Source organism: Gossypium hirsutum, chromosome A09 (genome assembly GCF_007990345.1).
Source record: "Gossypium hirsutum isolate 1008001.06 chromosome A09, Gossypium_hirsutum_v2.1, whole genome shotgun sequence".
Lineage (NCBI taxonomy): Eukaryota > Viridiplantae > Streptophyta > Magnoliopsida > Malvales > Malvaceae > Gossypium > Gossypium hirsutum.
In genome coordinates this window covers 9434634-9458131 of record NC_053432.1, presented here as the reverse complement: position 1 = coordinate 9458131, position 23498 = coordinate 9434634, and the positions used below count along the sequence as shown (strand labels likewise).

General features: G+C 37.0%; 1 protein-coding gene across 1 annotated transcript; it reads right to left on the bottom strand.

The window, feature by feature from the left end:
* Positions 1-93: 93 nt before the first annotated feature.
* LOC107889901 (uncharacterized) lies at positions 94-1029 on the bottom strand. Its single transcript, XM_016814441.1, has 3 exons — positions 933-1029; positions 499-623; positions 94-378 (listed from the first exon to the last, which is right to left on the bottom strand). The coding sequence occupies exons 1-3, from the start codon at positions 1027-1029 to the stop codon at positions 94-96; spliced, it is 507 nt and encodes a 168-aa protein (XP_016669930.1).
* Between the last annotated feature and the right edge of the window lie 22469 nt (positions 1030-23498).

Below are 23498 nucleotides of genomic sequence, written 5' to 3'. Positions count from 1 at the left end.
CAAGCTCAATAATCGCCAAAATCAAAATTACCGAAATTTAGGGCGTTACAAGTCTACCCCATTAAAGAAAATTCATAATCGAATTTTACCTGATTAGAAAAGATGAGGATACTGCTGCTGCATCGAATCCTCTGGCTCCCAAGTAGCCTCCATAGTTTTATGATTCTGCCACAATACCTTCACCAAGGGAATAGACTTCCTATGCAAGACCATCACGTCACGATCTAAGATCTGAACAGGCTCCTCCTTAAACGTCAGATCTGGTCTAACCTGAATCTCTTCCACAGGCACGATGTGCATGGGATCAGAGCGGTAGTGCATCAACATCGAGACGTGGAACACGTCATCTATAAGATCCAACTTTGGAGGTAGCTCTAACTAATATGCAACTGGCCCTACTCGCTTTAGAATCTGGTACGGCCCAATAAACAGAGGACTCAGCTTACCCTTGCGTCTGAACCTCAGAACCTTCTTCCACAGTGAAACTTTAAGAAAGACCAAGTCCCCCACAGAATACTGAATGTCTTTCCTCTTTAGATCAGCATAGGACTTCTGTCTATCAGAAGTCGCTTTTAGACGTTTTCGGATCAACCGCACCTTATCCTCAGTCTCAGAGATCTGCTCTGAACCCAGAACAAGTCGCTCACCCAACTTAGTCCAACACAAAGGAGTGCGACACTTACGACCATAAAGTGCCTCATATGGTGCCATCTGTATACTAGACTAATAACTGTTGCTATAAACGAACTTTGCTAGAGGCAAGTACTCCTCCCAACTACCTTGAAAATCTATAACATATCCCCTCAACATATCCTCCAATACCTGAATCACCCTCTCTAATTGACCATCAGTCTGAGGATGAAATGCAGTACTGAAGTCAAGTCGTGAACCCAAAGCCTCATGAAGCTTTCCCCAAAATCGAGAAGTAAAACGAGGATCCCTATCGGAGATGATTGAAACAGGAACCCCATGCATCCTCATTATCTCGAAAATGTAGAGCTTAGCTAGCTTTTGCATAGAGAAGTCCATCCTAACTGGAATAAAATGTGAAGACTTGGTCAATCGATCCACGATGACCCAAACAGAATCCTTCTTAGTGGGTGTTAGGGGCAACCCACTAACGAAGTCCATCGTTACTCGCTCCCATTTCCACATCGGTATCTTAACTGGCTGCCGTAACCCCGAAGGCAACTAATGCTCAGCCTTAACCTATTGACACGTTAGACAGTAAGCAATGAAATCAGTCACCTCACGCTTCAACCTTGGCTACCAGTACAACTCTCGAAGATCTCAATACATCCTGTTCCCACCAGGATGCATAACATAAATGCTACTATGTGCCTCATTCAAAATTGACAGTCTTAACTCCTCATCATTAGGTACACAGATCCGACCTCGGAAACACAGTACCCTATCACTATTAATCCTAAAGTCAGTAGTAGTCCCAGTCTCAACCTGACAAAATCACAACTGAAGAGACTCATCTCCTAACTGCTTATCCTTAATTTGACCCAGCCACGTCGGCCTAACCAGGATCTCAGCTAGGAGACTCCCATTGTCATAAAGACTCAGTCAAGAGAACAACGATCTTAAATCATCCACAACCCTACGGCTTAATGCATCGGCCACCACATTGGCCTTTCTAGGGTGTTACCCTATACTGCAGTCATAGTCCTTAAGTAGCTTGACCCATCGTCGCTGCCTAAGATTTAACTCGTTCTGAGTGAAGAGATACTTGAGGCTCTTGTGATCAGTGTAGATGGTACACTTCTCTCTATACAGATAATTCCTCCAAATCTTCAATGAAAAAACCACTGCCGCCAACTTCAAATCATGCATCGGATAATTAGCCTCGTGAGTCTTAAGCTGTCGAGATGCATAAGCAGCTACCTTTCCTTCTTGCATCAAGATGCAACCCAAACCCACATGTGACGCATCACTGTAAACCATGAAGTCCTTACCAGGCTCAGGCTGTATCAGCATTGGAGCCTGAGTCAAAATTGTTTTAAGCTTCTCGAAGCTCTCCTACTATGCGTCAGTCCAAATAAAAGGAACTCCTTAACGCAACAACTTAGTCAATGGTGCTGCGATCAACGAGAACCCCCAACAAAACATCGGTAATACCCTGCCAGTCCCAAAAAACTGTGGATTTTTGACACACTCTTCGGCTGTTTCTAATCCATCACAGCCTCAATCTTACGAGAATTTATCCAAATCCCCTCAGCAGAAACTCTATGACCCAGAAATGCCACTTCCCGAAGCCAGAACTCACACTTGCTGAACTTCGCATACAACTGTTTCTCACGAAGGATCTGCAGAACCACTCTTAAATGCTCGTCGTGCTTGACCTCAGACTTAGAATACACCAAAATGTCATCGATGAATACCACCACAAACTAATCCAAGTAAGGCTAAAACACACGGTTCATCCAGTCCATGAATACCGCTGGTGCATTAGTCAACCAAAAAGGCATGACTAGAAACTCGTAATGCCCATAACGAGTCTTAAATGCCGTCTTATGCATATCGGCCTCCTTAACCCTCAACTGATGATAACCTGATTGCATATCGATTTTAGAAAACACTGAAGCCCCTCTGAACTGATCGAATAAGTCGTCTATCCTCGGAAGTAGGTACTTATTCTTAATCGTCAACTTGTTCAATTGACGGTAGTCGATACACATCCTCATTTTACTGTCCTTCTTCTTTACGAACAAAACAAGTGCTCCCCACAGAGACACATTGGGACGAATAAATCCATGATCCAACAGCTCCTAAATCTGAGCGTTAGGTTTCATCAGCTCCTTCGGCACTATTCGGTAAGGGGCGATAGACACAGGAACTGTGCCCAGAAACAACTCAATCCCAAATTCTACCTCACGATTCGGAGGTAATCCTGGTAGTTCCTGTGGAAAGACATCTGGAAAGTCCCTCACTGTTCAGATGTCCTTAACTGATGAGTTTTCAAAATCAGCAACACTGATATATGCCAAGTACGCCTCGCATCCCTTCCTTACCAACTTTTCTACCACTAATGCAGATATCACATTAGTCAGATAATCTTGTACTTCCAACGAAACGTCTCTGAACAATTTACTAACCCTAATAGACTACCACAACGGACTCACCACTGAAATCTCACTAGAAGTGCTCTCATACGGTATTCCCAAAGTCTCAGACACAGAATATGCAATGTAGGAATTTGTAGAGCCTATGTCTATCAGTGCAACATAAGGTACATTAAGGATTAAGAACGTACCCGTGATGACGTCTGGAGCATCTCCATCCTCATGACGACATGCAGTATACACAAGCGTAGGTTTCCTTGCCTCAGTCGGCCCAGCACCTTGACCCGGTGCTTTCTGTCCTCGGCTTATTCTGTTACCACCCATAGCCTAGCCTCGGCCCCTAGGTGGCTGCTGAACTACCCTTGGCAGCTGTGCAGTCTTAGTAGCCGAAGCTTGCATCTGATTAGTCCTTAATGGACAGTCTTTAACTTGATGCTCAGAAGATCCACACCTAAGACAAGATCCAGTAGGCCTCCAACAATCGCCTAGATGGCGTCTATTACAAAGCTGACAAATTGCCACCCCAGCCGGTGCAACAGTAGGCCCAACTCTCACGGGCCCGTCAGATCTGGCCTTTTTCCTTGGCCTTACCCTAGCATTCAAAGACTCTACATTCCTCTTAGCCTTCCCTCTGTCACGGTTCTGACGCTCAGTGCGCTTAACCTCCACCGCGATCTTGGCCTTCTCGACCAACACAGAAAACTCACGCTCCCTCCGCGGAGCTATCAGGACCCTCAAGTTGTCCCTAAGGCTATCTCAAAATGAACACAGTGCTCATACTCAGCCACCACCATGCCTCGTGTATAACGGCTCAGCATCAGAAAGTCGGCCTCATACTCAGCCACCGAACGGCTCCCTGAGTAAGTTTTAGGAACTTACGCCTCCTAGCATCGATATAACTAGCCCCCACATACTTGCTCTGGAAAGCCGGCTTAAATAAATATCATGTCAGACTGTCAGGCTGAGTGCCATCCCTAACTGTCAGCCACCACTGATATGCTTCATCGCAAAGTTACGAAACAACCCCTTGAGCTTCTGCTCGTCAGTAAAATCTAGATCATCCATAATACGCTCCATGGCCTCCATCTAGTACTCAGCCACATTAAGAGCAACTCCAGCCATGCCCCTGAATACCTCAGCCCTATTGGATCGGAGTCGTTCTGTAACCGACCCACGACCTCCAGATCCAGCATTAGCCCCAACGACCCTCTCCAAAATTCATAGCATGGCTTGGGACAATGCGTTGTCCCTAGCTGCACGGTCTTGAGACTCAGCACCAGTCCCAATAACAGGTGACACTGGCATTTCACTAGTGTCTAGATTAAGGATCGTATCAGATGCAAATGACTCAACTCGAATCCCTCTACGATTTTTACCTTAGTTTCAGTACGCCGTCCACGATTACCACGTGTACCGAAGACTCGATGAACCACATACTTAATCAAAGTTTCAGTGAACTTACAGGAACTTAATCAGACAATACATATCAGAGTTTCAGTGAACTTATAGGATCAGTGCCGGAGACTCGGTGAACCACATACTTAATCAGAGTATTTTAAAACATTTGAAAGTGTTTCTTTAGAACCAATTTGGAACCAAAAATTCACAGCCAAGTTTTAAACCAGGCTCTGATACCACTAAATGTAACACCCCTAAACCCGACCTAGAAGCTATAGTCGAATCTGGCAGCGTCATACGTGAGTGCTTTTTAGGAAAACCTTAGCAAGTTAAAAATCATCCAATTCGTTATCTTTACTTAAGTCGTGAAATATCTATTCCAAATATTAACTGAAAATATGTCATTAACGCGGAAGCTAAAACACCATTAACTCATAAATCAATAATTTAACGATTTAAAATCCCAAAACATATATTTAAATAAAGTTGACAAAATAAAGTGTTACTAAAAAATCCGTGAATGTCTACTAGTGGTCACCATCGAGCCCTTCGTCACATTGATCCATCTACTGCCGAGGATTACTCTACAAATAAAATAAACAAAGGGGTGAGTTTCGCAAACTCAGTGTGTATATCCCCACAAACAGCATGCATACAAACAGATAACAGAATATAGTTATTCGACCTTAGGCATACAAATATTGCATGCATAACAGATTAGATATCAGAAATATCATGCCCACCAGCCCTACACACCATCTCCGTCCAACCATTACACCATGTGGGGATAAAATCGACCCACCCATCCCTGTACACCATATATGGGGATATAATCGACCCGTCCAACCCTACACACCATAAGGTATCGCATCGCGATTCATATCATAAGTATGCAACTTAGCTGCCAGATAATAGGCCTATGAAGCCCTTCAGATACTTCCTTCACTTCGTCAAACCCGCCCCGATGCAATGTATCATACAAATATGGCATGCTGTAATGTAGACAAATAGATCATGCATTTATTTACAGAACAGGTCAGATAACCATGCTAAGTATATCATGCGAACACATACATCCCAGAATTAATAGTCTAGTTAAGGCTTACTGACCCTACTACAAGTCACAGTCGACTTGGGTGACCCGTGCAACCTTACAAAACATTTCATATTAAAGGGGCTCACAAGCCTGTATGCCTTGCCCGTGTGGGCCCACACACCTGTGTGGGTTACACGACCCATTTACTTAAGCCCGTGCCCCGCACACAGCCTACAAGCCATCATACGCCTGTGTCCGTTGTGCCCGTATGGCACACGGCCTAGTTCATCGATCACACAGTCGTGTCTCGCCACACGACCTGTTTGCACTCCAGCGTGGCATCGAGAGTAACGTTTTCGACTTTCGTTGAAACGCGATTTCAGATCTATTGGAGTACACACCTGGTTTTGATTGTAGCTTAACGCAATCTCGAGCACTTTAAGACCTATAATCAGTATATCCAACCTATTAGAACCTCATAAACGAGTGTTGTCACTTAACCCCAAATGAAATATCCACTCAACGGACGATCAACTTACCCTTGAATAGAAAGTAGCAAACCTGAATCCTTAAAGCGTTAATAGCTGTTTTTCAGCCCCTTGATCCACTCCGATCAAACAATAGAAACCCCTTACTAGACACTTAACTCGAACAATATACAAGTCGAGCGAAACAGAAAACTTACCAATGAGGAGAATGTCAATGAATCTTAGAAGCCCGTTAGTATGAAATCAACATGAATGGGAGGAAGGCAGGGGAAATTTCAGCAAAATAGAAAAGAAAAAGAACGTGGAGGGAGGAAAATAATAGGGAGTTACGACAGAGAGAGTTCTTTTGGGGGAAACCACTCAGAAAAATCTGATAAACCCTACCACTATAGAATTTTAGTTCACCTCCAATTCTATCATGGCCCTAGTGGCAAAAATAATGCCCAAGCCAGGATTCGAACACAAGACCTCTAAGATAAACTCTTGTCACTTAACCACTAGACCAGTAGGCCCATTCTGTTAAGTTTTTACCAACAATTCCTTAAAAGCCCACTGACCTAAAGTCAGGCTTTATTCAATAAAAACCAAAATTTAGCCAAATTTAAAGCTTGAACTTGGGACCTCCCAGACACACCTCAAAGCACACAACCTCTTAACCACATATATTTATACAAAAAAGAATCAAAACAAAAGTTTCAATATTTTCACACTCAATAATCGCAAAAACCGAAATTACCAAAATTTTGGGGCATTACATAACATGTGTTTCAATTGTACTAAATTGTAACAAATTAAAAATTTTATTATCATTCCTTTTAATTTGTATCCACATAAGTACTATTGTGACATTTACTACTGAAAATGTCTAAATCAATGTGAAGTCTATAATGCCACCAAGTTAATAAATATAATTTCCAAATAATTGTATGCAATATTCACTTCAGGGAATATGCTAAAATCTTCAAATGCCTAAAAATCTATTAATAGAAAACTTTGAGAGTGGATCTTATTTTCCAGGTGTACAACATGTACATAACCAATGACTTTTCATACAAAATTTTTCTCTCTTTCAAGTTCTCATCAATAATATTTTACCATATAATTTTAATTGAGGACTTATTCTAAATACTATAGAGTTATACTCACAGTTTTTTTAAAAAACTTGCAACTTTAGGTGCATCCAACCATAATAAGCTTTAGATTAAATTATCATATTCTATCGCTCATAAGTAGATCTTTCACTGTCAAATATTTTGCTTTCAACCCTTTAATAGGGATGATGACAAAAGAATATCACAAAGATTATAAAATAAATATAAATTAATAACTCAATCCCCTTTTTTATTCATATGAAATATAATATTTTTCTCATTCACAATCTCAATATGAGATCCATTACAAATAACTTTTAAAAGTAATGTATTATCCATCACAAATTTTGTGCTTTTTAGATAGTGATATATTAGCTCTTCTGGAGCTTTCGACTAATTTTATACTATCAAATATTGGAATAATATTTGTTTGTTTTAGTACCAAATAAGATAAATATTTTCTATCTATAATGATAGAATTCATTACTACATTTTCATATTCTTCCTCAAAGAATATTAATAGAAATAAAATATTTGGGCATATGCTAGATATATGGCCAATATCTTTCATATCACATTGATAATATAAGTTATCTTTATCCTTTGAAGATTTATCTTAGGAACTCTCATTGTTCTCTTATTTATTACTATGTTCCCACTTTTAGTGGTCCATGATTATATATTTAATTTTCTTTACGTTTACATTCACTTCGAGGAATGCAACAAATCTAGTAGGACGGACTTATAAACATCCCAATAGATTCTTTATTTCATAAGCACCATCGCAAACATGCGTGGATTTTAAATCATAATCTATCTATTAATTTTGTCATGATTAGTCTCCAATTATAATAAACATGATGTAATAAATGAAAAATAGTAAAATATACCTAAAGATCTTTAACATCATCATCATCACCATGATCCATTATGAGATTGAATCTTTCAATATCCTAAAGATGCAGTTGTGAAGGTGAAAGTTTAAGATGAAAGAGGAATTGGATTAGGGGGGAGACTTCAAAAGATATTAAAAGAAAAAAATAGAGAATCATTATGCTGATAACGTGTTATAAAATAAAGAGAGATGGAGAGAATAAAAAACAAAGAAAATATGAAAGCAATAGAGAATGTAATTTATTGATCAAAAGGGGTGATTTACAATGCTTCATCAGAGTCTCTATTTATAGGAATAAGAAGTATAAAAGAAGTAGAGATCTAATTCTTATAACTATTAGAATTTAAGGTACATCAAAACTTTATCTTGATCATGATGGACATCCACTGCATAAAATATTCATAACATTTTTTAAGAATTATAATTTTTAATTATAAACTTTTATTTAAAAAATAAAAAGGGTTTTTTTTTCTTTTTTTTATTTTTTATATAATTTTAAAAGGTAATGACAAAATTAACCGAAAATATTGTAAATGTTAAGAACAAAAATTATTATTTTATAAGGTGCAAGTCAGCAACATGTTAATCCTAGCAAACCAATGGCCACGAAAAAGAATAGTGTCATTACATCTTTGTAGAGTCTTAGTAATTCAGTCATGGAGCCTATGAGTTTCAAGGTGAAGCTGAGGCATTATCCCAACAATAGGAAATAAGAGGTGTTCATGTGGCGGATTTGGTCGAGTTCAGGTTAAGTCTAAACATGATATTAATATATTTTATGCTTATCCAAATTTGATGCGACCTGAAATATGAGCTTAAAATTTTGTCAAGACTTGCCCATATTTGCCAAAAATTAATCCAGACTCATTAAGCAAATCATACATTCACTATTTATAATGTCAACTTTACCCAAATAAATTAGACACCCAACTTCTGCCGAACAATCCATTGAATTTGCCCACTATAAATAAATTGGATATGAATTGGAATTTAACACATTCATTAAAAAAACCTTTAACAAATTTATTAGATTAATTTCCCAATTGAATGGCTAACGAAAAAGACAAGATTAATCTCACTACATTTTTTATATATGGTTCAACCTTATAATAAATTTTAAATTTATAACCCCACAAAATTTATGAAATATTAGTGAATTATGTAATGTTATATTATTTAAAATGAAATTTTTTGTATTTTTTAATTTTTATAAAATAATATCATTTAATTTATTGACAATATATAAATTTTGCACCATCAAATATAAATTCTTAAATTCCAAAAAAAAAAAATTTAAATGCTAAAACTAAAGTTATGTAGATATGTACTATTGTTTGAACATAATTTTGTTTTTTCAAATCCCTAAACCCTTTTCTATATTAAAAATTAGTAAGATTTTTCGCCCACATTTCGATTGGATTGCTTATTTGTTTTGACATATTCTAGAATAAAAAAATTAAAAATTAAAACATGCTCTAAGTCCAGATATCTTGATGCATAGGGATAAAAATAAACTTATAAGAAATTAACGAAGGCTTCAAGGCGTGTACTAATGCTACTTTCTTTAAGGTTCTATTTGCCCCCACCTATATCATGGTGTGCAAAAATGTTACTGACAATTGAACCTCGAGGATACAATGAAGCCCAACGATTGTTTATGTTCTACACTCACGGAAACAATTCACTAAGCACTGAGCAAAGCATAGCAAGAATATTAATTTCTATAAAAAATTTCTACAGTAATTCTTTATAAAACAATCCAGAAATATAAAAGATGGTGAGAGAATAGAAAGAAACTTTGTTTCTACATTTTTAGGTGTGTCATACAAATAAAATTTATTTCCTATTTATAAGAGGTCTCATGTGTCTTCATAGGGACATAACTACCAAAATGGATAGTCATACATTTAGCAATAAATATAATTATTCAATATATATCTATTTGAATAATTATGGCTATTTTTCAATAATAAAGTGACATAACTTTTAATTACTTATAATTTTTCATTTGCAACTATTAGAACACTATATATATTTTGAAAATGTTCCAACAGTCTCCCCCAATTTTCAAAATATTCTAGATTTTGATAATCTTGGAAATCAATTGCATAAATGAATGTCTCTTATAATTGAACCTTCACTTAGTGAAAACATATTAAATTTAATCGAAATTGCATGATAGACTATGCTTTGAACCAACTATTCCATTTGATTAACTGAACATATCTCACACAATGATTTCAACACCGGTAAATGCACAGTATCCAGGGACACTATTATGCCCATGTGTTTGTAACCTTTTTTCATGAGTGTTCTCAAAGCCAAGTCCTTTGAGCTCTTTGAAACAACCACACTTCCACTCACATAGGTATATCCCATCAAGAGTATTCCTGTAATTATAATACTTTAACATATTTATGTTATAGGCTTATTAAAAGTATAATACTCTCACACTTTCCTTATCACTACGAATACCTAACACTTTTTCCCTTGAAATGATATATTATATATTATTTTATAGTGCTAGCAGTCACATACTGATGTTGTACTTTGTCTTATTGAACTCTAGACTTGACGTTATTCTAAGCATTGAGTTGAGTTTCCATCATGGGTGACTAGAATATTATAAAGCTTGTACCTTACCCCTAGATTTCCAAATTTTCAACATAGCTATGTTAATTATTTATACCATAGGGTAAAAATTTATATTTATTTTTATCTTGAAAATTCACAAGTCCAACATCCCCACCATGTTAAATTACCCATTCTTTCACAAAAGAATGCTACCAATGATATCCTTTCTACTATTATCAAATTATGATGATCACTTTATTTTTTCTTATCATGATAATTTCATATTTGGCTACTTTACTTATTTCTTGATATCGAAGAAATTAATTTCACAATCACCATATATATGAAACCATACATCATGTTTATTTCACTAAGTAAGTTGTAAAGAGGCCTCGAATTCCTTGGTGAAACTAGACAATATATTTTCTATTTGTCATATCTTCTTTTCAAAGTCAATACATAACTTTAAAACTTTTTGCATTCATAGTCAAATAACATTATTTTTCTTAACATTATTCCTTGGTGTAACATATATAGTCATATTAGAGGACCATCAATTGTCCAATCAAATGACTATAAAATTATACATTTTTTCACCCTTCACCATGGACATTATCAATTATTTTTTGACTATGATCAAAATCATGTTCATCACCTAAATGGGTTAAATAACATTCATATTGTTGTTTTCATACTCACGAGTAGGGGTGAGCAAAATCCAACTCGATTTGAAAAATTAGATAAAAAATTCAAAATTTGAACTAAATAGTTCGAGTTATTCGGATTGACTCAAAAAAATTCAAAATTTTCGGATTAACAGTGTAGTTGTATTATTTACATACAACTTACCTCGGATTACAAAAAGTGCTTGACTACACGGCTTAATCAGATTGCTTGGCTTTGCCCCAGTCTAGGCTCGGTTTTGGCAAATCTTGATCTATATTAACAATATACATCCATTTAGTCACAAAACATAATTAGGCATTCATAACTTCACAACTTTGGTAAAATGACCATTTTACCCCTATACCTGAAAATCAATTTTAATAGAATTTCTTCGTATTTCAAGCCTAGATAATCTCTTTTTACTACTAGATCAATCCCAAATTCTCACTATTTCACACACTAACCACCTTTCACAAAAGTTGTTTATAACACGACTAGGACTCATATTTTTCCATAAAAATTCAGCATATATCACAAATACATCCATGGAAAAATCCTAAACTCTTGACAATTTTTAAGATATCACTCTCATATGAAAGCTCATACTTCAAGGGTCTCAAAACTGCAAAAATCATTAAGAGAAACTATCAAAATCACTTACTTATGAGTGCTTCAAGTTGCTGAAATTTCAAGCTCTTAAACCCTAACTATTTGCTGATATTTTCAGCTAAGAAGGGAGAAAAGGTGATAGCTTTTTCTTTCTTTTTATTTTTCTTTTATTAAAAATGAAACTAGTCAAAATTAGTGACCTAAGCTTCACCTAACTTTGACAATTTTGTCTCCCCTCACTCCATGGCCGGCTAACACTATTAAAAAGGGTGTAATTTCCCTTTAAAAGACCTCAATTTTGATTCTCTAGTTATTTAACACATTTGGGTACTAAAATGTAACTTTTTCCTTTTATACGATTTAGTCATTTTTTGAAATTGGACTAGAAATCACTAAAATTAACTCACCTAATTTTTCCTGCACTAATATAATTGTACCATATCCTCATAAAAATAATAAAAAAATAAATTTTCTAACTTCGGATTTGTGGTCCCGAGACCACTGTTCCAACTAGGCCCTAAATCAGGTTGTTACGTTTCTCCTCCTTAGGGATTTTCGTCCTCGAAAATCTTACCGATCAATAAGTTTGGATACTGCTCGCTCAGAGACTCCTTGGTTTCCCATGTGGCTTCCTCGATTCCATGTATATGCCGCAAAACCTTCACAAGTGGTATATTCTTATTTCTTAACCGTTTGACCTCTCGAGCTAAGATCTTGACTGGTTCTTCACCATAAGTCATTTTTGAAATAATATCAACTTCAGTTGGCGTAATTACTTGTGAAGGATCAGATCTGTATTGGCGTAGCATGGACACATGAAATACGTCGTGAATCTTTTCTAACTCTGGTGACAAACTCAAACGGTAGGCAACAGGCCCCATTCTCGTAGTAACCTTATAAGGTCTTATAAAACGAGGACTCAACTTGCCTTTTCTACCAAATCTGAGGACTTTCCTCCATGGGGAAACTTTCAGAAATACCTTTTCCCCTACTTCAAATCAATCTCCCTTCGTTTCAAATCCGTGTAGGTTTTTGTCTATCTGAGGCAGCTTTCAAACAGTCACGAATCACCTTAACTTTTTCCTTAGCCTCTTTAATCAAATCCACCCCGTGAATCTAATTCTCTTTTAACTCGGTCCAGAATAAGGGTGTTCGGCACTTCCGCCCGTACAAATCTTCATAAGGTGCCATTTTCAGACTCGACTGATAGCTGTTGTTGTAAGTGAATTCAACCAATGATAAGTATTTTTCCCAACATCCTTGAAATTCAAGAACGCAGCACCTTAACATGTCTTCTAAGTTCTGTATTATTCTTTCCGACTGTCCGTCAGTTTGCAGATGAAATGCCGTATTGAAATTCAACTTGGTTCCTAGAGCCTCTTGTAACTTTTTCCAAAACCTCAAGGTGAACCTCGGGTCTCGATCAGATACAATGATAACGGTACACCATAAAGCCTCACAATCTTAGAAACATACAAGTAGGTCAACTTTTCAAGGGAGTAGTCGGCACGCACTGGTATGAAGTGTGCTGACTTAGTGAGTCTATCAACAATAACCCATACTGTAACTTTCTTTTTCAGGGTTATTGGTAAACTGGTCACGAAATCTATGGTGATACGATCCCATTTCCACCTGGGAATCATAATAGGCCGAAGTAAACCCGAAGGCACTTGATGTTTAGCCTTTACTTGTTGACACACTAGGCACTTGGAAATGAACTCTGAAATGTCTTTTTTCATACCCGACCACTAATACATCTTCTTAAGGTCGTTGTACATTTTCATGCTACCTGGGTGAACTGATGAACAACCGCTGTGTGCCTCTTGTAAGATCTTATGAATGAGCTCATTATCTTTAGGTACACAAACTTTACCTTTGAATATTAAACATCTGTCGGTTCCAATCTGAAAATCTGATTCAACACCTGACTCACACTGACTTTTCTGAGCTTACAACTTCTCATTACTTTTCTGAGCTTCTCGGATCTCATGAAGAAAAGTCAGCCTAACTCTCAACTCTTCTAGGATCGAACCATTATTAGATACGATCAACTGAGCATTCAAAGCTCTCAAAGCAAACAACGAATTTCTATTCAAAGCGTCGGCGACTACGTTCGCCTTTCCTAGATGGTAGTCAATGATCAACTCATAATCTTTTATTAGCTCTAACCATTGTCGTTGCCTCAAATTCAACTCTTTCTGAGTCATTAGATACTTTAGACTCTTGTGATCGGTAAATACTCAGCATCTCTCACCATATAAATGGTGTCGCAAAATTTTTAGTGCGAACACCGCAGCTGCTAGCTCTAAATCATGGGCCGGGTAATTCCTCTCATGAGGTTTTAGCTGTCTCGAGTCATAGGCTATAACTTTGCCTTCTTCCATGAGTACACACCCCAAACCATTTAAGGAGGTGTCACTATAAATTACAAATTCTTTACCCGACTCGGATTGCACTAAAATTGGGGCTTCAGTCAACAAAGCCTTTAATTTCTCAAAACTCTGCTGACACTTTTCTATCCATTCAAACTTGACATCTTTCTACAACAGTCTTGTTATCGGTATAGCTATCATAGAAAATCCATTTACAAAATGTCTATAATACCCTGCTAGCCCTAGAAAACTACGAACCTCTGTTACATTCCTCAGCGGTTTCCATTCTACAATAGCTGAGATCTTATTTGGGTCAACTTTGATCCCATCACTCGACATAATGTGTCCTAGAAATCCAACTTCCTTAAGCTAAAACTCACTCTTACTAAACTTAGCATAAAGTTGTTTATCCCTCAAATTCCGTAACACAGTTCTTAAATGTTCTGCATGCTCACTCTCATCACGCGAATAAATCAATATGTCATCAATAAAAATGAAAATGAACTTATCCAAGGACGGCAGGAAGATGCGGTTCATCAAGTCCATAAATACTACCAGGGCATTTGTTAATCCAAAAGGCATAACAAGAAACTTGGAATGCCCATATCTCGTCCGAAAAGCGGTCTTCGAGACATCTTGTTCCTTGACTGTTAACTAGTAGTAACCTGACCTCAAATCTATTTTGGAAAATGTAGTGGCTCCTCTCAATTGATCGAAGAGGTCATCAATCCTCGGCAAGGGATACTTTTTCTTCACTGTCACCTTGTTAAGCTGTCTATAGTTGATACATAACCTCATCGACCCACCCTTCTTTTTCACAAAAAGTACCGGAGCAATCCATGGTGAATAACTCGGTCTAGCAAAACCTTTATCTGTTAACTCTTGCAACTGTACTTTCAAATCCTTGAACTCGGTGCGGGTCATCCTATAAGGTGCAATCGAGATTGGCGTCGTACTAGGAGCCAATTCGATACCAAACTCAACCTCTCTCTTTAGGGGTAACCCTGGTAACTCCTCCGGAAAGACGTCTATAAACTCACAAACCACTGGTATTGACTCAATCTTAGACTTGGACACTTGGGTATTTAGCACAAAAGCTAGATAAGCTTTATAACCTTTTCTCAAATATCTTTTGGCAGTCAAAGACGATATTACCACAGACAAGTTATATGACTTGTCTGACCCAATTTCTATCCTCACATCTTAACTGAATTACTTTTCTCCCACAATCTACTACAACGCCATGAGAGATCAACCAATCCAGCCCAAGAATTACATCGAATTCATTAAACGGCAACAACTTCAAGTTGGCCGGAAAAAAATGGCCTCTAATCGCCAAAGGATAATTTCTACATACTCGGTCTATTAATATATGCTTGCCTAACGGGTTAGACACTTTTATTACAAACTTAGTGGACTCTACTAGCATGTTTATACGAGGTATTAATTCCATACATATATAAGAGTGGGTAGATCTCGAGTCAATAATAGCGACAACAGTTATATCTTAATAGAAAAGGTACCCGCGATCACGTCTGGAGACTCTGCCTCTTCATGGGCTCGTATAGCATAGGTCCTTGCAGGCGCTCTGCCCTCGGACCTTGCCACTGCATCTCTAGTTGCGCCTCACTGTTAGCTCTACTGCCCGTATTCCTTTGGGGTCTACCCCTCAAAGGAGCACTACTCGCTCTCATCTCTTGATTTTTCTCCTTGTCATTTATTTCAGGACAATCTCGGATGAAGTGGCCTAACGACCCACACTTGAAACAGCCCCTCTCATTTACTCAGCATTCACCCAAGTGGCGTCTCCCACATTGCATACACTCCTGCCTATTTGGCCATATACTGCCGAAACTAGCAACCGAAGTGGTCTGGGCTGTAGACGTCATATTCTGTTGATTCTTGTTCCTCCACGAAAATCCCATTGAAGCATTCGATCGGGTATTAATTTCTTTCGACCTCTTGGAGGAAGACTGATGCATCTTCCCCATTTTTCTTCTCTTTAAATCTCGCGACTTAATGGCCGCCTTCTTCCTCTCTTTCACCAGTTCTTCTGCTTTACATGCTCTCTCAACGAGCACCACGAATTCTCTTAACTTTAGGATGCCTACAAACACTCGAATGTCTTCATTGAGGCCATCCTCAAACCTCTTACACACAGTAGCTTCAGTGGATACGCATTCTCACACATATTTGTTGAGCTTCACAAACTCACGCTCATACTCTGTCACAGTCTTACTACCTTGCTTCAACTCTAGAAATTCCTTCCTTTTTTGATCCACAAACCTCTGGCTAATATACTTCTTTTGAAACTCTTCTCGGAAAAATTCCCAAGTGATCCTCTCTCTCGGTACAACAGACACGAGAGTGTTCCACCACTAATAAGCCGAGTCTCGTAGGAATGACACGGCACACTTCATGCACTTATTGGGTGTGCATGGTAGCTCATCAAATACCCTCATGGTATTCTCTAGCCAAAACTCAGCTCTCCCTGGGTCATCATCTACACTAGCCCGAAGTTCCTCGGCCCCTTGCTTCTGAATCTTTTCTACCAGAGGTTTTTCCCTCCTGAACATATCCGACCTTGAGGAGCCACTGGGGCATACTGAGGAATCAGAGGAGGTGGGGGAGGTGGAGCGTTCGGGTTCACACGAATGAACTCTGTGTACCAAGCATCCATCATTCAGAGGTAGGCTTCCCTAGCCCCTCTGCTTTGGCCCATACTTACGGGCTCACTCTCTATCGGTGCGGTCCCTTTTGCGGGAGCCAACGTATTACTTTCCACGTCATCTACTGTGGTTCTATCAGGATCCATTTACTATATAAGAAAAACACAATTTATAATTGTCAAGAATCGTCACACTATAAATATATATATGGCATGTATGGCCAGACTCGTACTTTAGCGAGGTTAGTCCTAGAATCGACTAAACAATGCTCTGGTACCACCAAATGTAACACCCCTCGCCCGTATCCAATGCTAGGATAGGGTTCATGGTGCTACCTTACTTAAACTCAACCAACTGTATAAACTGGGTCGTGAAATTTTGAACAATTTAAAAACTTCTCTTTTCACCAGCAATCTGTCTCATATACGGGTTTATGAGGCCCAAAACATACATCTAGGGTGGTCCGGAACCCAACTGAGAACTCATGAAAGACTGAGAAAATTTCATGCATCAAGACTCCACATGACCGTGTGGGTATAGAACACATGACTGTATACTAGGGACACGCCCATGTCCCGAACCCGTGTCTGAAAACCTGAGCATTCTGCCAAAACCACATGGCCCAAGCACACACCCGTGCCCTATAACCGTGTCCTTCACATGGCCAAGACACACGACCGTGTCTCTTGCCCGTGTACCACTAGCATGCATACTGACTTTATGACACGGCATCGGCACACGCCCGTGTGGCCTGCCCGTGTACTAAAATGACTTTAAAATTTTAAGTGCAGGGGACGTACGGCCATGACACACACCCATGGGTGAGAGCCGTGTGTCACACACGGTCTAGACACACGCTCGTCTGTCTTCCCTGTGTGGACAAGCTAGGCTATTTCCCAAGCCATTTTGTCACCCATTTTGCACAACCTATACAAGATCCTGTCAATATACAAATTTCATCACAATGGACACCAATTCATCCATAGAAAGAACATTATATTCATTCATGAAAATGAATAATAACCACTATTCCAGACTTAATACAAAGTGAAAAGGCTTTTGACTGGAGCCAAAATACATGAATAATCCTCTTAATACAACATCCTAGTCAGCTCTACACATGTCACCTTCAAAAATATAAATCAAACTATACCGAGTGTTGTGGCTGATGTGATCGATATCTCTGACTTTACGGGACTTTTAACCTAACCTGGCAATACTGAAATAAGAGGGAAAGAAAAAGGGGTAAGCATAAAGCTTAGTAAGTCGCATATAAATAAATATACAAGAATCTCACCATTTACCATCATGCTTATAGCTCAAAGGTAAACATAACTTAACTTACTCATTATCATCTACTCGAGTCTCATTTTCTAAATTAGCTCGTTACTCATACCTATCATATAGGTACCTGTAACACTCGTAACATGATCATCATTTCTTTATTAAATTGAACTACAACTTTCACCATTGAACCGTTTGGAATACTACTGGATATTCTATGAACCTTCAACATGGGATACATTGTCGATGCCATGTCCCAGACATGGTCTTACACTGGCTCTCATATATACGTGCTGATGCATGTCCCAGACATGTCTTACACTAGCACAACTCTTAGCCGATGCATGTCCTAGACACGTCTTACACTGGCTATCTTTGTCGAGGCCAATGCATGTCCCAGACATGTCTTACTCTGGCACTCATTTCTATGTCGATGCCATGTCCCAGACATGGTTTTAAACTGGCTCTCATAATATGGCTGAAGCATGTCCTAGACATGTCTTACACTAGCCCTCGTCTGGATGCCGATGCCATGTCCCAGACATGGTCTTACAATGGCTCTCATAATGTGGCTAAAGCATGTTCCAGACATGTCTTACACTGGCACACAAATCACCCCATGTCTTGGCACGAATATCCAGTTCATATCCTAAGGTTTCAACGGGATATTTCCACTATATCAAATATTACAAGGCATTCTCAATTTATAACTTAACAACCCGTACAATATCAATTCAATGACAATATGAATACAAGTATTAACAGTGTAGTTGTATTATTTACATACAACTTACCTCGGATTATAAAAAGTGCTTGACTAGACGGCTTAATCGGATTGCTTGGCTTTGCTCCAATCTAGGCTCAATTTTGGCAAATCTTGATCTATATTAACAATATACATCCATTTAGTCACAAAACATAATTAGGCATTAATAACTTCACAATTTTGGTAAAATGACCATTTTGCCCTTAGGCCTTGGCAAAATGACCATTTTACCCCTATGCTCAAAAATCAATTTTTATCTAATTTCTTCGTATTTCAAGCCTAGATAAACTCTATTTACTACTAGAGCAATCCCAAATTCTCACTATTTCACATACTAACCACCTATTTTGCAACTTATGCAAAATAGTCTCTTCAAGTGTTTTCATGCTAACACCTTTCACAAAAGTTGTTTATAACACAACTAGGACTCATATTCTTCCATAAAAACTCATCATATATCACAAATACATCCATGGAAAAATCCTAAACTCTTGACTATTTTGTAAGATATCACCCTCATTTGAAAGCTCATGCTTCAAGGGTCTCAAAAATGCAAAAATCATTAAGAGAAACTATCAAAATCACTTACTTATGAGTGCTTCAAGTTGCTGAAATTTCAAGCTCTTAAACCCCAAATATTTGCTGATATTTTCAGCTAAGAAGGGAGAAAAGATGATAGCTTTTTCTTTCTTTTTCTTTTTCTTTTATTAAAAATGAAACTAGTCAAAATTGGTGACCTAAGCTTCACCTAACTTTGACAATTTTGTCTCCCCTCACTCCATGGCCGGCTAACACTATTAAAAAGAGTGTAATTGCCCTTTAAAAGCCCTCAATTTTGATTCTCTAGTTATTTAACACATTTGGGTACTAAAATGTAACTTTTTCCTTTTACACGATTTAGTCATTTTTCGAAATTGGACTAGAAATCGCTAAAATTAACTCACCTAATTTTTCCTGCACTAATATAATTGTACCATATTCTCATAAAAATAATAAAAAAATAAATTTTCTAACTTCAAATTTGTGGTCTCGAGACCACTGTTCCAACTAGGCCCTAAATCGGGTTGTTACAATATCAATGCTAGAGGGAATCCCAACTAAGTTAGCTCATCACACATTTAAAAAATTCTCATTTCAAGATTGCCTCGTCTACCTACCTTTTTATGAATTTAAGGGTCTGTCTTTACTAGTCAAGGTTTCCAGGTTTTGTTATTCATTCTCATTATTGAAAGTTTAATTAACCATTATTAGTAGGTTTAGCTTCATTTAAGTCATGCATATTTATATATTATAAAAACCAATTCAAATTAAACTAATAAACTATTTGAATAAATTAATTTTATAGAAGAAAAAAAAACAAATATAACTACTTTAATGCAACATTCTAGATGAAGACCAAGCCATAGATATTAAAGGTGAAAACGAACGTGACCTATTACGTTATTTGTTTCTGATAAGTATTATTTAGGCATGCAATTTTTTATCTTAAACAACACATGAATCATAATTCTTCCAATAGTGTGTTTGAAAAATAGACGAAGACATAGTGCATCAAATGTCCTAACATGAAAGAAAAAAATGCCTTACGCTAACTTCCCACTCAAGTCTTCAGCTTAATCCAATTTGTTAGATTGTAACAAAGTATGTATTGGCCAAAACTAGAAATCACGACCTTTAACCTGTTGATGCCTAATAATGTTATGTTTATTACATTTATTTAAGCAGTATGTGACAAACGTGATGGGATTTTAGCTCTTTCAAATTCTATTCCTGAACATGTGGATGAGAATGATTTGCAAGCTAAAATAATTTGTTAATCTCTATCCATTATAAACATTAGTTGAAATGATTGGGAATCTCACTCCAATCTTCCAAAATAAGTGTTATGGTCATGGCTTCTTTCATCTTTGACTATTGATTTTTTTATATTATTTATTGAAAACTTTATTTCTTTTTATTATTATTTATGTGAACAACAACTTTTCAAACAAGAGTTTTAAAAATTTGGCTTTTTATTCTCAATTTTTTAAAATTTTGTTACTTTTACTCAATTATAAGTTTCGTTAATATATTTGATAAGTTAAATTAGTATATTTTATAAACTACTCTATTGTTTTTGTTTTGAGTTAATTTTGAATGCTTTAATTTGAATTGTTGATGGATATTTGTGTGGAACATATCTATGAGTATAAAAATTTGATGAAATTATGGCCCTTGACCATTTTTGTAATTTTAACTGGTTATATTTATTTTTGAAGATAAATGACTCAATATCATCGCAAACGTCCCAAACCAAAAAAACATTACAAGAAGTTAAACCTATTTTTCCTGCTAAAGTTGTCCGCACAACAAAGAAGGGAAATACTCGAAAAAAGACCAAACCAAGGGCATCTTGTTGGCAACATTTTAGCAAATACTCAATTGAAGATAGGGAGAATAGGGCAAAGTGTAATTATTGCAATGCTACTTACACAATGGAAACTGGGGCTTCTACCACCAATCTAAATAACCATATGAAGACGCCCCAAAATTCTTATTTCTGCTTTTGTGAAAATGTGACATAACTATGTATCTACTTTAGTGGTTAACCGCTCTGAATGTATGTGAGAGGTCCCAAGTTCAAGCCTTAGCTTAGGCAATTTTTTTTTTAGAATTAAGCCCTATCTCTGTTCAATAGGCTTATATTAAATTGATTGTAGTACCATATCAGAATGAGCCTGCTGGTTCGAGTGGTAAAGGTATTGGTGTGTTGGAGGTCTTGTGTTCGAATCTCTGCGCGAGTGTGGGTACTTAATTTTTTTTTGCTTGGTTGTTTAGGAGAGTCTCGATTTAGCTAGAAATCAGAGGAAAGTTAGGGATATGCCATCATACCCATTTTATTTTTGTTTTTATCCCCTAAAAACATTTTCTTTAGTTTTCTTTTGACGTTCTTTTCCCTTTTTGGCAAAATCTTGGCTTATTCTTCTTTTATTTTCAATGCCACTTGTCACTCTTAGTTTCACGATTACATTTCTTTGGTGTTCTATAGCTCTTCTCCAGATTCGACCATAACGCCTAGGCCAGGTTTGGGGTGTTACAAGATTTGCTTAAGAAAACTCCAAGGTAATATCTCTGATATTAAGCAAACAAAACTTGCATTTACAAAATCTAGCCAAGAAAATGTAGATTTGTCAACTTGGGTATTTAACCAAGATGATATTAGAAATGGATTAATTCATAAGATCATTGTGGATGAATTACTTTTTATATTTGTGGAAGGGGAGGGTTTTAAGTTATTTATTTCTATAGCATGCCCAATGTTTCATCTTCCATCTCATTGGACAATTAGAAAATGTTGTCTTGATTTGTTTAATTCCATGAAGAATACATTAAAACAATCTTTTTAAAAAGAGGTAAGTAGAATTTGTTTGATGACAAACACTTGGACGTCATTGCAAAGGATATCTTACATGGTTCTAATATCTCATTGGATAGATAATGAGTGGAAGTTACAAAAGATAATTATAAAATTTTGCCTAATTTCTACTCATAGAGATGAGAGCATTGGTCAAGCCCTTGAGAAATGTCTTCGGGATTGGGGGATTGAGAAGGTTTTTCATTGAAGCAAATCGCGATAAGTTTTAAATTTATGATTGATCGTACTTGAAATCTAACTATTATCACGATAAAGGCAAGCGCACCTATCGAACAGTAGTATAGTTTATAGCAAGACCGGAATGTTGAACCACAGGAACTAAAAGTACTAGTATTAACTCTCTTTTTATTATCTAGCCTAAAAATAAAGGGGTTTGTTTTATCTAAATTAATTAACTAAACTAAAAATACATATGAAGAAAATTGGGGAAATAACTTTTGGGAAAAATTAATTGATTTGGACAATACCCAAAGGAAAATCCACCTAGACTTCACTTGTTATTTGACTTTGAATCAGACGATATATTCACTTGACTTGATCCGTGGAAATCCCTAAGTTATATTATTATCTCTCTCGAGACTAACAATGTCTAACCCTAGGTTGATTAATTTAAATCTCTTTCTAATTAAAACCCCTAGTGTTGCATTAACTCGATCTATGGATTCCCTTATTAGGTTTTACCCTAATCCGGCAAAATTATGTCGCCTTATGTCTAGGGGTGCAATCAACTCCGCTTAATTATGCTAGATCTACTATTAGATAGGGACTTTTGCTCCTCTGAATAAGCACATCAATACTTGAATCAATATCCTGCAATATTAAAGAAAGAATTAAGAACTCATAATTAAGAACAAGTCAAATATTTATCATACAATTCAGAAAATAATAACAAGATCCACCTTAGGTTTCATTTCCTTTAGGTATTTAGGGGATTTAGTTCATATATGTAAAAGAAAACATCTCAGAAGAATAATGATAACAAAACATAAAGAAACCCAAAAATCCCGAAGGAAATTGAAGGGAGATCTTCAGTCTTGAAGGAGAATCCGGCTTCTGAGATGGATCAATCAGCTTCCTTCGACTAATTCCTTGCCTCCTACTCCATGTGTCCTTTCTAGGTATGTCTTGGGGTGTTTATATAGGCTTTAGAATGCTTCAAAATCCTCA

Excerpts from the sequence above, each read along its gene's own strand:
- LOC107889901 (XM_016814441.1), bottom strand. The coding sequence starts at position 1,029 with ATGGACTTCTCTATGCAAAAGCTAGCTAAGCTCTACATTTTCGAGATA. Across the intron at positions 624-932 it reads CATCTCCGATAGGGATCCTC|AGCAGATCTCTGAGACTGAG; the intron begins GTTTTACTTCTC and ends TTCTGGGTTCAG. Across the intron at positions 379-498 it reads AGTATTCTGTGGGGGACTTG|TTAGAGCTACCTCCAAAGTT; the intron begins GTCTTTCTTAAA and ends GTTGCATATTAG.